This window comes from Diplotaxodon limnothrissa, linkage group LG23 (genome assembly GCF_057381915.1).
Source record: "Diplotaxodon limnothrissa isolate DT_005_m linkage group LG23, D_limnothrissa_male_GT1.1, whole genome shotgun sequence".
Taxonomy (NCBI): domain Eukaryota; kingdom Metazoa; phylum Chordata; class Actinopteri; order Cichliformes; family Cichlidae; genus Diplotaxodon; species Diplotaxodon limnothrissa.
Genome location: NC_140617.1, coordinates 26,950,786 through 26,964,707, shown reverse-complemented (window position 1 = coordinate 26,964,707; position 13,922 = coordinate 26,950,786). Strand labels below are relative to the sequence as shown.

Genomic DNA, 13,922 nt, shown 5'->3' with positions numbered 1-13,922 from the left:
ATGGACTCCTACGACAAACTGAAGCCATATGGCATCTGTATCAATGGTAGTATTGACGGTTTCTCGAGAAAAATAATCTGGCTTAATGCATACACAACAAATAGTAATCCGAAAGTGATCGGGGGGTATTACATAGAAGCGGTGCAGCGTTTAAAGGGCTGCCCTAGAGTTGTGAGGGGCGATCTTGGAACTGAAAATGGCCATGTTAGAGGCTTTCAGCGTTTCCTTGTGCCCGTGGCTCCTAACGACACCCCTGAGAGTTACTTGGAGGGAGCAAGTACCGCCAATCAAAGGATTGAATACTGGTGGCGTTTTCTTCGCAGCCAGTGTCTGGAGTTCTGGTTATCCTTATTTGCAGACATCAGAGACAACGGGTACTTTGATGGTGGGTTTCTGGACAAAAACCTCCTTCAGTTTTGTTGCATGGGACTCATCCAGGTGAGTTAATAAAATCAAATCAAATCAAATCACTTTTTATTGTCACATCACATGTGCAGGCACACTGGCACAGCACATGCGAGTGAAATTCTTGTGTGCGAGCCCCACAAGCAACAGAGATGTGCAAACACAACAACACAAACGAGCAAAATACAAGAATGGCCAACCTGAAACTAATAAATATATGTACAATATATAATAGTGTATGCATTTCTGGATGTGTATACTAAATATTTTCCTACGTGTGTGTGTGTGTGTGTGTGTGTGTGTGTGTGTGTGTGTGTGTGTGTATACACATTTTTACAAATTAAATAGTAAAAAAAATAAATAAATAATAATAATAATAATAATAATAATAATAATAATAAAATATATAAAATATACAGAGTTGAATATGTGCAAAACAAGTGGCATTTATATACAGTGTGGAGTGCATAACGTTGAAGTTCCAGTAGTGAAGCTGAGGTGTCTATGACGTGTTCAGCAGTCTGATGGCCTGATGGAAGAAGCTGTCTCTCAGTCTGCTGGTACGGGACCGGATGCTGCAGAACCTCCTTCCTGATGGAAGCAGTCTGAACAGTTTATGGCTGGGGTGACTGGAGTCCTTGATGAAAATATGTTTTGTTGCGTGCCTGGATGCATGCGTGTGTGAGTGAGAGATAAAGGAAACTGAGGAAGTGAAACGTCTCCTGTACTCGTTTGTGGTGTTCCCATTATCACAAATGTGGAAGCCAACTGCTCAGCCTCTGTGTGGTGGTGGTGGTGGAGGACCCCCACCTGTTTTTCAGGCCTCCGTTTTTTTTCTAGTGGCTATAACGGGTCACATTTGAGCATACAGAGTAAGCAAATATGTACTTGTAATGTGCTCAGATAATTTTAATAAGTGTTTACAGAAAGACAATTAATGTAGCCTCTAACTGCAATTGATTTACATAGGACAAACAGACCAAGCACTATGGCTCATAATACAATTACACCTTACCTGTTTGGACTATATTTTTATATTTCATTTTTACTTGCTGCCAGGCACGTTTGGGACCTGTTGGGTTGCACCTGCGCTCACATCACGTCACAAAATAAAATGTATAAAATAAAAAATAAAATATAATAAATAACGTGTTAAATGGGTGGAAATCCCTAGATCAATGTTTAAATTAACACTCACGCATTGACTCTGTCGGCTATTTTTTGCCATGCATGCTCCCTTTCTTTTGCAGCTGAGGCTGTGTTACTTTTTTTCTGCAAAATTTGCATGTTATCGGCATATGCTGCCATCAGAATTTCGGCCTCAAGCGCTGTAAAATACATTGACCGCGCCTTCTTTCCCTCCGTCTCCATGGTGACTCGCTTAATCTGTGCTCCACTAATAAGGGCTTTATGTATCCTCGTGCGCGTGCTTAACTTGGGGTTAAAGCAACTCCGCGTTGATTGAACTAATTGTTATCAGCCTTTCTGAAACCGAATATTCCGAGTTGGACAGTTCGGGGTTACTCAACCCTGAGTATCGTTTTTCACTTCCTGAAATAGGGCCCTGTACCAGGTTTAGGGAATGGAGAGACTTGCAGGAAGAAAGAGACAAGACAGGGAGAAGCGGGTGAGAGGAGCAGGGAGTAAATGAAATCAAAAATTGTGTAAATACTATAATTTAGGTTTAAGCAATCGGCCGCCTTAAGGAAGAGCTCAACAACCAAGACTACAGTAACATCTATGTTGTTTATGTTGACATGGCATATGAAATTTTCTTATCTATAATATTAACTATTTACAATTTGGAATTATTTCGATTGGGATATCAAAATAACTTACAAATACAAAATACAATGATCAGTGACATAAAACAAATTGATTATTATGAGGTGAGTAGATGAGCCAAGCAGGTAGTAATAAGACTAATAGTACTAATGTAAGATATCACAGCATAACAGTAACCGTAGTTAGTGTGTGAAACACTTGTACAGATGACATTAGGTAAAGTACATGATTACAAAAATGCACATGATTGTTTAAAAATAATAAATTGCATAAATCTAATAAACCTTCCTCTCAGTGAGTGAGTTGTCTCATCGTGATTTGCGTATATGTATATACGTACATGCGATCGCATTTCTTAAATTTCTGTATTCTTTTTAACAGGATGAGCTGGATGACACTGCACAGGTTTGGAATACACACTCCATCAGGCCATCAGCAAACATCAATATCCCCAGTGGTCGACCTAATGTAATGTATACATTACCTGAGCTCTACGGGACAAGAGACTTCCTTTGCCCCACTGAAGAAGAACATGTTGAAATGTGTAAAACTGAGTGTGTTTTTCGACTGACCAAACCATGTGACCCCGATGTATATGAACTGTGCAATATCATCATGACTGAGTCCCATCTGACTCCACCAACAGACTCATATCAGGCTGTGAACTTGTACATGCATTTAAGAGAGAACATCATGGCATTAGTGTAAATTGCATACACTGCAGCAGAGAACATTACTCAAAATTGACCTGTGATATGTGCGAAAGCTAACTTCTGGATGTTAAACAGACTGTAAACTGTAAGCTTTCTAGTACACAGTCATTTATGAGAATATCTTATATAGAAATATTTATTGTTGTGTTCCAGGAGGGTCAGTGAACTAAAGTATAAAGGGGAGTCTCTGCCTGTTAATGATATTCTGAGTGTTCTTTAGCACAAAAACACTGTAATGTTCTGTCAAATGTTATCAAGTTCCATGTCTATGTGTATTACTTCGAATTACTTTAACTGTGTATTTGGCTTGATACATGGATCAAAACATAAGACATCTTAATTTAATGTGTTAGGAGTTTTAATGTACAGTGTTTAATCAGATAATGGTGGTTTATGTTGAGTATTTTGTAATAATTTTTAAATGGTGAGTTGGTTTTTATTTACACCATCTGTATTTGTTAATGATGGGAATGTTTAGTTGTTGATATTGGCTAGAATACTGTTTAAAATCGAAGAGATATGATATTATGCCTTGCTGCTTTATATATATTATAACGCCAACTGTCACATTGGCAGGCTACATGAAATGGTACTAAGGGGCATCATGATCTGAGAGGGGGCACCTTGGCATTTTTCTGAACTCCAGTTTCTCTGGCTAAAAATATAGTTATTTCATGTCATTTTTGCTTCTTTTTTTTTAAACTATTTATTCTGATTCCAGAAGAGCTTTAGTTTTTTAATGTTGGTTAAACAAAACTAAAAAAATAAAGAACTAAATAGAGACCTTTTGAACTCTTAGAATTTCTAATAGATATAAACATTCTTTTTTTGTCACTGAATTTATCTGAAGCTTATTTTATCAGCTGAATAACAAATTCTTTGCACCCACCTGTTCTGTTGATGAACAGCAATTTCATTCGAATGCTATTTTTGCAAAACTCACCACTTCTGAAAGGATGATGTGTTGTTGAACTACCGGACAAATAAACTGAAATCTAATCAATTTCTAATTATTTTTGGACTATGTAGTACAGACAACTAAAAAATTGCAAATGACAAAAGCATATCGACAACATCTGTGTATTGACTGCCTGTGTTCCCAGGCACTTTAATTTCAGAGAAAGGTAGACAGAAGTGCATAATCTGTCAAAAATGTAGCAATACTTTATAATTAACCATATATACTATTTAATCTAATTAGAAATCCTGGCCTACAATCTTGTTTATCCTAGAAACTGTTAAATCTGATTATCATTGCTTGTTAATTTGTAATTATATAAGACAGTATAAAGAATTGTGAATCATCTGTATGTCACATTATGGCAAAGTCCTTTCAAAAAAAAAAAACTTGTGATGGCAATATGATTTTTAACAAAACAACTAGTAAACATTTTGGAAGCTAATCAAGGGAAAATAGGACTTATTGTTACAAGATGATGTTTATAGGTCACATCAGCTTTAAGAATTTGTAAACAGGGTCTTATCATTAACTTTCAATAACTTCTTTCGCAACCATAGTGACATTCTTTACTAATATTAATGGACTTTTCACCCTAAAATCAAATTTACAAATTTTTCTGTTCGCTAGCTGTAGTATTCCTTAATCCACATTGTTTTAGTGTGAGTTGCCCAATTTTAGAGATATTGACTGTACAAGCCTACCCCTCTCGTTTCACATGGTACTTAATGCTTAGTAGCAAAGTCCTTATGTAGACCTTATGTAGCTTCATGTTGTTTTTCAACAAGGAAGAGATCTCTACAGCTAATATCTCCCAAAACTAGGCAACTCACGACAAAACATTCTAGATGGATAAACAGCAAGCCAATGTGTGTCACTGCGGGGTATGCAGGTGTGTTGAGAGAACGTACCCAAAAGCAGACAAGGAGAGAGAGAGGACAATCAACTTAAAACAAAAGCGAGCCTTTATTCTGGCTGATGGCTGGAGTAAAAGAAAATAATGACAATGTGTACAGCAAATTTTGATGTGATCTGTCCCTCTAACGCTAAACACAAACCTTGTTTTCAACAGAAGTTAAAGATGTGGTCATTTTCAAAGAATTTTAAACAATAAAGAGTCCTTGTGAAATCTGACCTAACATACAACTAAACCATCAGAAAATTAAATTTGTGACTGCTTGTTATACGGCTGAATATATCAAATGCTTCAATGACAAAATGAAACAAGACAGAATTTATGAACTCAAGGATAATCATACAAATAAAAATTACAGCTCTAACCATTAGTACACTCATCAAGTTCAAATGATGTCCATTTCAAAGTAATTGCTGGAAAGGACATTGTCGAACTCTGTGCGAAATTCAGGATAAGAACTGTAAGTGCATGGCACTTCAAGGGTAGCTCCACAGGTGTGAGCAACAGGCCTTCTGTTGAGCCCAGTTTCAGCATTAAAACACACCAAAATTTTGTCAACACATATCACAGAAGATCCTGTGCAGAAGCGCAGGATTTTTTCAGCTTTGGTTTCATCAGCGTTTTTAACATAACGCTGAAGATGGTTAAACGTTGTTTGTTCTCCGTGAGACAGCATGATTTTTGTTGCTTCAAATAGCTGCACTAGTCTTTTGCCTGTGGCCTTCTTTGTCTCATACAGAGATAACACACTTTCCTTGTCTGCCAGTTTCAGCTGCAGATGTGCCATGGGTGTGGAGAAGCAATCCATTATATACTTTGGCTCTTGGAGAATGGCCTTATGAGCCATTGTTTCAATGGCAGGCTGCATGTTGTTCTTAGGTGGTAGGAAGTGGGAACCCATCCTTGTAAAAAGGTCAAGCAGGTCCTCTTCATCATTTTCATCCATTGTGCCTTGGAGAGCCTTCTCAACAGCTGATCTCTCAACAGGAGGCAGATAGCTGAGAAACGATGCAATCAGAATGTCTACATCAACTGAGTCCATTCCGTGGATGCAGGCTAAAATGAAAGCCCTTGACAGCCTCACTGGAAAGACACCATGGTCTAGTAAGCCTTTCACCCATATCTGCCCAACTGCTTGCCATTCAGCCTCACTAAAGTCTGGCCTCAGCCTTGGAACTCGTTCATTTTCACCTTCACACTGTTCCAAAAATTGCTCCCAAAATGCAGTGTAAACCTCCCTTGACACCCCAGCATCATCAACAGCATTTTCATTTACAAAGTTCATCTTTAAAGTCACATTCAGAATGCGACTGTCCATAAATACAGCCAAAAGATCATCAACAACTTTTATCCTGCGAATTGATACATGTAGGGGGCTCTGTGGGTCTCCTGAATTTGATGGGGAAAGTTGGTTGCTTGAATCTAAACGCAAACCTTGTGCGATGAAATTCAGTCCATGGTCCTGAGTAAAAGACAAAACATGCACATTCCATAAGAAATGCAAATGAATTGTACAGATTACACAATATCAATGTTCTGAAAAAGTTTGAAATTTATTTGTCTAATTTTAGTGGGCTGTACATTCCCAAACCATGGTTGCACTGACAATTTATATATAACATTAACATTGTGGCCTGATGGATGTCCTTGTATGCCTCACAGAAAATTATACAAGTGTTCTTTACATGTATGAGAAGACTCACTTCTGTGCAAAATAGGTAGAGAACACAATAGTGACACCAAAACAATGTCTCACTGCTGTGTTATGTAAATAATTTGATTTCAAGACTAAATTTCCTGTTTAATCTTATGTTAATGTAAAACACTGGAATTGTCTCTCAACTGACAATATCCTTTTAATTCAAATAGACCCACAAACTGCCATATCCTCAGAAAATAGCATGACATTTTTGGCATCTCTACAGTATGTAAAGGTAGGTGTTTATGGTTGCCTGAATTGATCCATCTTACCTGTGCAATCTGGGGTGCTTCCTCTTGTATTGACTGCATATGGGGTGTGGTCAAGCCATTAGCTGAAGACAATGGTAGCAGGAAACCATCCATAGGTAATCCATTTGTGTCGGCATTCTGAGAAGGAAGTATTGCATTAATTGACAACAGACACCTTGGCCTATTCTAAGTCATGAATGTTCTTAAAAAGTCTGCAAAATATGTCAATAGGTATTAAGAAATAGAACAAAAATACACCACTTTATTTTCAGCCTACATGTCTCACTTACAAGAGTAAAAAGACATATTACAGTGGAATCCCACAGGTTTTTATCAGATCTTGATGTACTTATTGCTACTTAAAATGTTGTATTACTGCTGCAAAAAAATCAAGTTTTAAACAAACAAGAGATGAATTCTGATTAATAGAAATCGAGCAATTCTTCCACAGTACTGTAAGTTATTTCTTTTAAGATCCAAAAGAATATTACAGAAAATAACACACATGCTTAAATTTTGTCCAAGCAGGAATGCATGATCAGCTTTTTTAAAATCAGAACTATGCAAGTTACTGAATTTGATTATTAATAAATTTCCATATTTTGTCACACTTGAACCATATCAACCACAACTGTCCATGGTCTTACCTGTCTGAGATCCTCACTGTTGACATAATTCAGGGTTATCACGACTGTGTCATCACCATCTGCTCTGACAAGATCCTCTTCAGGATTCCATACAACCGTATCCGCTTCGTCTATGTGTGGAAAACGACATTCCAAATCTTCTGGAAGTTTGGCCCAGGACTCTAGTTTGAAGGATTTGTTAGGAACTATACTGGTCAGATCAATAATTTCAGAGCAGTGGTCAGGGAAATCATGATCACTTGAGTCAGTCTGCTGCCGCTGTCCCACGACAGTGTTTTTAATGTCTGTTGGGGTTGAATGCATATGATGGGATTTTCCTGGACTTTGTGTTGTCACTGCCTCACAGAGTGATTTCAGTTTTTTTGGATTGGGTTCCATCTGGAAATTGTGAATCTGTGAACCAGAAAACAAACACAAGACACAAACGAAAATAATTCAATTATTTTTTCAGCAGCCAGTCATTTTGTACATGTTAATGAATACAAAGCTGTAAGTCTTTCACAGATGTATTAAATGTACCTTACCACACAAGTCAACAACAAATTCCTGGAATAATTTCATCCTTCAGAAGTGCAAATATTCGTAGATGTACATAAAGCACTTGAATAAGACAACTCTTTATTGCAGTTGCACAGTCAAACCTAGTACAATAGTACAACAAAATTAGAAAATGTCGCATGTTACCACCGAGCACTACTAAACACAACAAAATACAGTAACTTTAAAGTGATCATTATTTTTAATAATAACTTTCTTATTTTAACAAACCTGTTTGCCAGTGTCACTGTCAGATGAATCCCCATGTTCAAGTAGATCTGGGACAAAATCATCTGTCTCACTGTCAAATCCAAGTAATGTCACCGGTGAATCTTCTTCAGTTATGCTGACAGAAAAATCCTCTTCAGATGAGGACTGAACTGTTAACAGTGTTTCATCTTTCGTGCAAATGTAAAATCTCAGGAGCTTCAATTTGGTTTGTTCATAAAGTTTGCCAACAGTGTCATCTAAAGCAATCGGATTTTTTTTAAAATCACAGATATCAATGACAAAGTCTTCAACTCTCCCTTTTGGCGAGTACCCATCTGGAAAAAACAGGTCCTTTCCCATTTCCAAAATCTTAGCTACAGTTGTAGTTTTTTCCACAGTTGCATGTCTTGTTCCTCCACCATTTCTGGTTCTCACTTGACGGTATTCATTACTGCTTAAATGAAGCCATCCGATTTCTATTTTTCTGCAGGTCTTCTCTGCTGCAGTATTTCTCTGTCTTGCCATCCCTTCACTTTGCTTTTGGAACACACCTGATGAACCACACAGCACTCCTTTGGTTTTTGATCTTACTTTCCGTTAGGGCTGCTCAATTAATCGAATTTTAATCACGATTACGATCTGGGCTTTCAACGATCATTAAAAATGACTGAGCCGATTATTAGCCCCTCCCTCATTTATCCGCGACACCTTAAAGGCCGGTCCGTGAAAATATTGTCGGGCATAAACCGGTCCGTGGCGCAAAAAAGGTTGGAGACCGCTGATTAAGAGGACCCGAGGGAAGCTCGGAAAGCTAAGCAGAAGTTATTTGGAGAGGAGAGTGACTGCTGTTGGTTGAAAAGAGTTAAAAAAAAAAAAAAAAACTTCAGTGGTGTTGCACACTATTTTATATTATTTTTTTAAAGTCATTGTTAACCCTTTAAAGCCGGTCAGAGCAGCACGCTCCGTTTTGTGTAACTATTTTTAAATCCCTGTAGAACCTGAACCGTGTAAGCTAGCGCAATAATTTGTTTTGCATATGAAACCGGAGGAGTTGTACTTACATCTTATGCCATCAGCTTGTCCTCGGTCACGGTTTCGTTCCACATATAGCTTTGCAAAAACTGCATAAAAAGCGCTTGCAGGAACAAAAACATAATATTCCAGAAACACGCTTTGCCGTTCCTATCAGCTGTTCGTAACACTTCCCACAGTGAAATGATGCACATGCTGTTTTCTTTGCAAATTTGCATCATAGGATTGTTTTTTGTTTTTCCTGCAGTATATAAAAATTGCTGTATCTCCAAAATAAAACTATGAAGACACTCAAAATAAATTTCCTGTGGTGGGAAACTATTTTTTGCAACTTTATTGTATTTAAAGTTTTGAGGGATAAACCTCTTAAACTTCTCCAAGTAGAAATATATGTAAAGAAAACAAAAGCGATTTTCAATTTTTTTTGTAGTTTATTGCACTTTTTTGCAATTTATGTAATTACTATGCACTTAATGCATACATATTATTAAAATATGGGCTATAACAGTTGTATTGATGTATAGCAACTTGAAATGCTCCCACAAATGGCACTACAGCATGTAAAAAAAAATAATATAAGCTCTGGTGGACTTGGTTCTATAGTAGGTCTTAAAGGGTTAAATAAATATCGTCAAATAATCGTGATCTCAATTTCAGTGAAAATAATCGTGATTATCATTTTTGCCATAATCGAGCAGCCCTACTTTCCGTGCCGCAATTTTATCTCTTAGGTTCTGCAGAACAGTCTCTTTATCTGTGCTGTACTTAGTTTGTTGACAGAAGAACTGGACAGCTAGTCTGTCACCATATGTCCTTATGTATTTTGCCATTTGTCCATCAGTCATGACGGACAGCACTGCCTTATCCACCTGCAGACATAAAACATTAGAGAAATGGTATTAATATACTTTTACTCTAGGAAGCCACACTAGCACACATGGAATACTAACTGTATTAGAATAGAGTTCTTAATCACTGTTCATGATCATTATCAAAAGTTACTCTGTCAACTTCTGTCTTATTACTTTACTGTTGCTGTGTTAGTATTAGTATAGTAATAGTAGTAGATATTTATATATGTTGGGAGAAAACCCTGCAAAAATAAACCCAGGAGGAATAGAGACACAATGAGACAAAGTTACTTTTTTATGCTTAACGTGTACACGGGTGAGCTGCTGGAAACAACCCACAACCATGGACAGTGGCTTGGCATTTTTATAGGCACAAATCACAGAGACAGTGAGAACAGGATAAGAAAATAATAAACAGATAAAATAAACAACTCCATATATGGTGCTAGTCTCGTCAGCAGAGAGCTGGGAGAGATAAAACAATCTGAAACAATATGTCCCCGAAACAATATGTCTTTGCTGGGAAAGTCTAAAAAGACACTTCTAAACTAATCTAACCACAGACAAAGGGCATCTTTGTACATTTAAAAGAAGGTAAAGAAACATAGAATCATTTTTCCTGTAGCAATATACTACGTTACTAAAAAATATTTTGCTAGTAAGGTATAAGTAAGGTAAGTTCCACCAAGTATTTTGTGCCATGCTGTCCATGTTACCATGGTAATGGCACAGCCAGATAACAACATCCAAATTCATGGGCTGCAACCTCTTTTTTTTTTTTAAACTGTATTTATCACATTGTCCAAATTCATGGGCTGCATCCTCCTGAGGACGCTTTTGTAGACCGATTATGTCACAGCGATGCACCGAAGGCTATCCAATTTCGTAGACTCCTTTTTTTTTTATTTGCACAGAAATGTACAACAATTCTGGCAATCTCTACAAAGATTCTATTTTAAATTCGTAAACTCCTCCGAATGCAGCAGACAAATGCGTCCTCCTTTTCACCTATTTTTTTTAAATTATTGAACTTTATTAAGAAACAGTATACAGAACATGTATACAACCAGAACAAAATTAACATATGCCAGGGGGTGTAATACAAAGAATTACATTCACTTTTCACCGAATTTGAAGGATGGGTCCGGTGTGTGCTTCGTGGCCCATATCCCAGAATTCAAAGTGCGGCCCAGCCAAACTCCAGTTTCCGGTAATGGCGGCCGTTAATAAGTTTTAAAATGACCGTTATTAATCTTTCTGGGTCACAAATTTTTTTTAAACACATTTCAGGGGAGAACGTGGGTGTATAAACTTGAAATATCTTCTCGGTTTATCAAGATATCGCATATTTGCAAAAGTGCTTCGACGTTTTCCTTGATGTCTGTTACCCACCAGCTCGATAGGTAGCCGAGAGCTCAAGGGTCACTAAAGCCGCCAAGAACGGCACAACTCGCGGCATATTATTTTCAGATCACCGCGGACTTTAGCTACTCAGGCTAAACTTAATATATAAAACACTTAGACAACCTAAAAATGTTAATGTTTGGCTTTTTTCAGTGTTTCATTTGTTCGTGAGTAAAACGGTTTGGCTGAGATTAAAGTTATTAGATTAAATTCGATAAAATAAAACTTTATTAATCCCCCGGGTGGGTTCCACATTGGTTTTACAGCGCTTAATCAACGTCACACAGAAAACTGATTAAACAGAAGTGCGAGATGGTCGAGAATTTACTCCAGTGTCGTCTTATATTTTAGATAGAAAGGAGCAGACGGACGAGCTTATTACACTCCACCGAGACAGCGGTGACGCTAATCAGAAGGCTAGACCGTCCAATTTCCCCAGCCGTTCTGAGAACCCGGCCCACGTAGACCACGAAGCCCGAGTCCTCGGGAGGATGCAGCCCATGAATTTGGACACGATTTGAAATTTCAAAACATATGTGCACTTAACGAGTTATGTTTAATGAACCTGAACATATTTACAAGAATTAACATTAAAGGCCTGCATATACGACCTCGGTTTTTCAACAAGTTACTCGCCTTTTGAACCGCGGTGTTTAATGCTTTGTTGTTTATACGTACTTTGTCTTGTTGCATGTGCATGATGTCGTCGTGTGGGACCTCTCTTGACCGCAAGAAATGTTCTAAATCCTCCTCCATGTCCGCACCGTATGGAGCCCCGTACCGTAGCACCGCACCCTTCAACTGAAACGCTATCAAAAAGGAGCGGGATCTTTTGCGAGATCTCGCAATACTTATTGCGAGCGCTCGCAATACTTTTGCGAGCGCTCGCAATACTTTTGCGAGATCTCGCAAAAGTCCGTCTTAATTTTTTTTTTCTCCCTAATTTTTTTTTTTCCCTCCCTAATTTTTTTTTCTCCCATGTCCCCTGGGGGGCTCCGTAGGATTCTGCTAATTATCTAAGTAGCTGAAAAACTGATAGCTGATCAGTTTCACTTATTTAAACAGCGATTGTACTTTTTAACACCAAAAATGGAGTTTAGTCTTCAAGCCAATCATTCCATTCTTTGATCATTTTTACAGAAAAGGTAAAAGCATTTGAAACTGTTATGACACTGTATATTGTTCTCCAAAACAGATAATGGTAATTTTTCCTCTGTGTATTTCAGCAAACTGTATATGGTTCAGGAGCTCAAAAAATAACTTCAACCATATTTAAGTGCGTACCCACAGGTGTTCCTCAAGGTTCAATCCTAGGTCCTCTTGTTTTCTTTGTATATTAATGAGTTTCCATCTGCTTGCTCTGGAGCTAATATGTGTATGCAGATGATGTAATAGTGAAACTGCTGCTAAACAAGCGTTACGTCTGAATCATTCTCCTTTTCATTTAAATGCATCTAAGACAGCGTGCATCTTTTACCAAATCAAGTGGAAAAACCAAAATCAGGATGTTCTGAGTCAAATGTTTAGATATCAACTCTTAATTAAACTTTAAGTCCCAAATAAAAAAAAAAAAAAAAAGATTTGTAATATAGTTTAATATTGACAACTTAAATATATATGAAATACGTTCATACAGCTTAAGTTACATACATTTTGTCCTCCATATTATTTTAGTATTATTTTGTTCAGCTCAGTTCCTTTACTCTTCATAGATGCATTAAAAACCCATATCATGAGTTTAGTGCATTTATCAAATACATGAATTTGCATCTTTAATTAAATCAATTATGAAACAATATAGCTCCTCATTGATTTGGTTCATTACCACCAGGATAAAAAGAGACCAAATTACACATTTGAATAGAGAGGGCTATATTATTCCTTTAAAGGATGTCTGGTCTTAATGCATTTTCTGTAAAGGCTGTGCAACAGTGGAAGATCACACCCATTAGTTTCAAAGATCAGAACACATTTTCAATGAAAACTGAAGACTGTTGAATGATAATGTCAGTACTGAGCTAAGTTTTACTTTAGCCAGTATGTCCCTTCTCCTTATATAAAATTGATGCGTTCTGATTCTAGTGTTCTTTCAAGACCCAAACTGGGACTACAGCTGAAAATTAGCTCATGGCCAACTCTGGTGCATTTTCAACTAATTTTATTAACATTTCCCAGTTTTAAAATTAAATGTGTAAACTTATTTACATTGAAACAGGAATCTCACCCCTTTGGCCCACTTAAGATCAGAATGTGCTTTCTTTGCACAGTTAAGCCTCAGACATGTCTATAGACTGGTCAGCAACCCCTTTAAAGCGTGAAATGCTTTAAACTTTATTCCAAATTCTAGTTTGCGTTCCCTAGGTGGTCACAGTTGTCCCTAGCGACCTGCCATGGTTCACCATTTGTAGCTTCATAGTCCTAGAGACCAAAGTTACAATTACTGAAGTAAAATGAAAACAAAGCACAGGAAGAACAGTTTCAATAATCTTTATTTCATAAAAAAGTCAAATCGGC

At 37.3% G+C, this 13,922-nt stretch overlaps 2 protein-coding genes across 4 annotated transcripts; one reads left to right on the top strand and one right to left on the bottom strand.

The window, feature by feature from the left end:
* LOC146608229 (uncharacterized) lies at window positions 1-2,898 on the top strand. The gene is made up of 2 exons (XM_085348049.1): window positions 1-438; window positions 2,572-2,898. Exons 1-2 carry the CDS (start codon window positions 1-3, stop codon window positions 2,896-2,898), a joined length of 765 nt encoding a protein of 254 aa, XP_085204175.1.
* A 2,264-nt stretch (window positions 2,899-5,162) lies between these two features.
* Window positions 5,163-12,164, bottom strand: LOC146608228 (uncharacterized). Of its 3 annotated transcripts, XM_085348250.1 has the most exons (6): window positions 12,087-12,164; window positions 9,853-10,022; window positions 8,143-8,707; window positions 7,375-7,767; window positions 6,749-6,865; window positions 5,163-6,239 (listed from the first exon to the last, which is right to left on the bottom strand). In XM_085348250.1, the coding sequence occupies exons 1-6, from the start codon at window positions 12,162-12,164 to the stop codon at window positions 5,163-5,165; spliced, it is 2,400 nt and encodes a 799-aa protein (XP_085204376.1). The 3 variants fall into 3 exon arrangements, with proteins under 3 accessions (XP_085204376.1, XP_085204377.1, XP_085204378.1); XM_085348251.1 differs by lacking the exon at window positions 6,749-6,865; XM_085348252.1 differs by lacking the exons at window positions 8,143-8,707; window positions 9,853-10,022.
* Window positions 12,165-13,922: the final 1,758 nt, after the last annotated feature.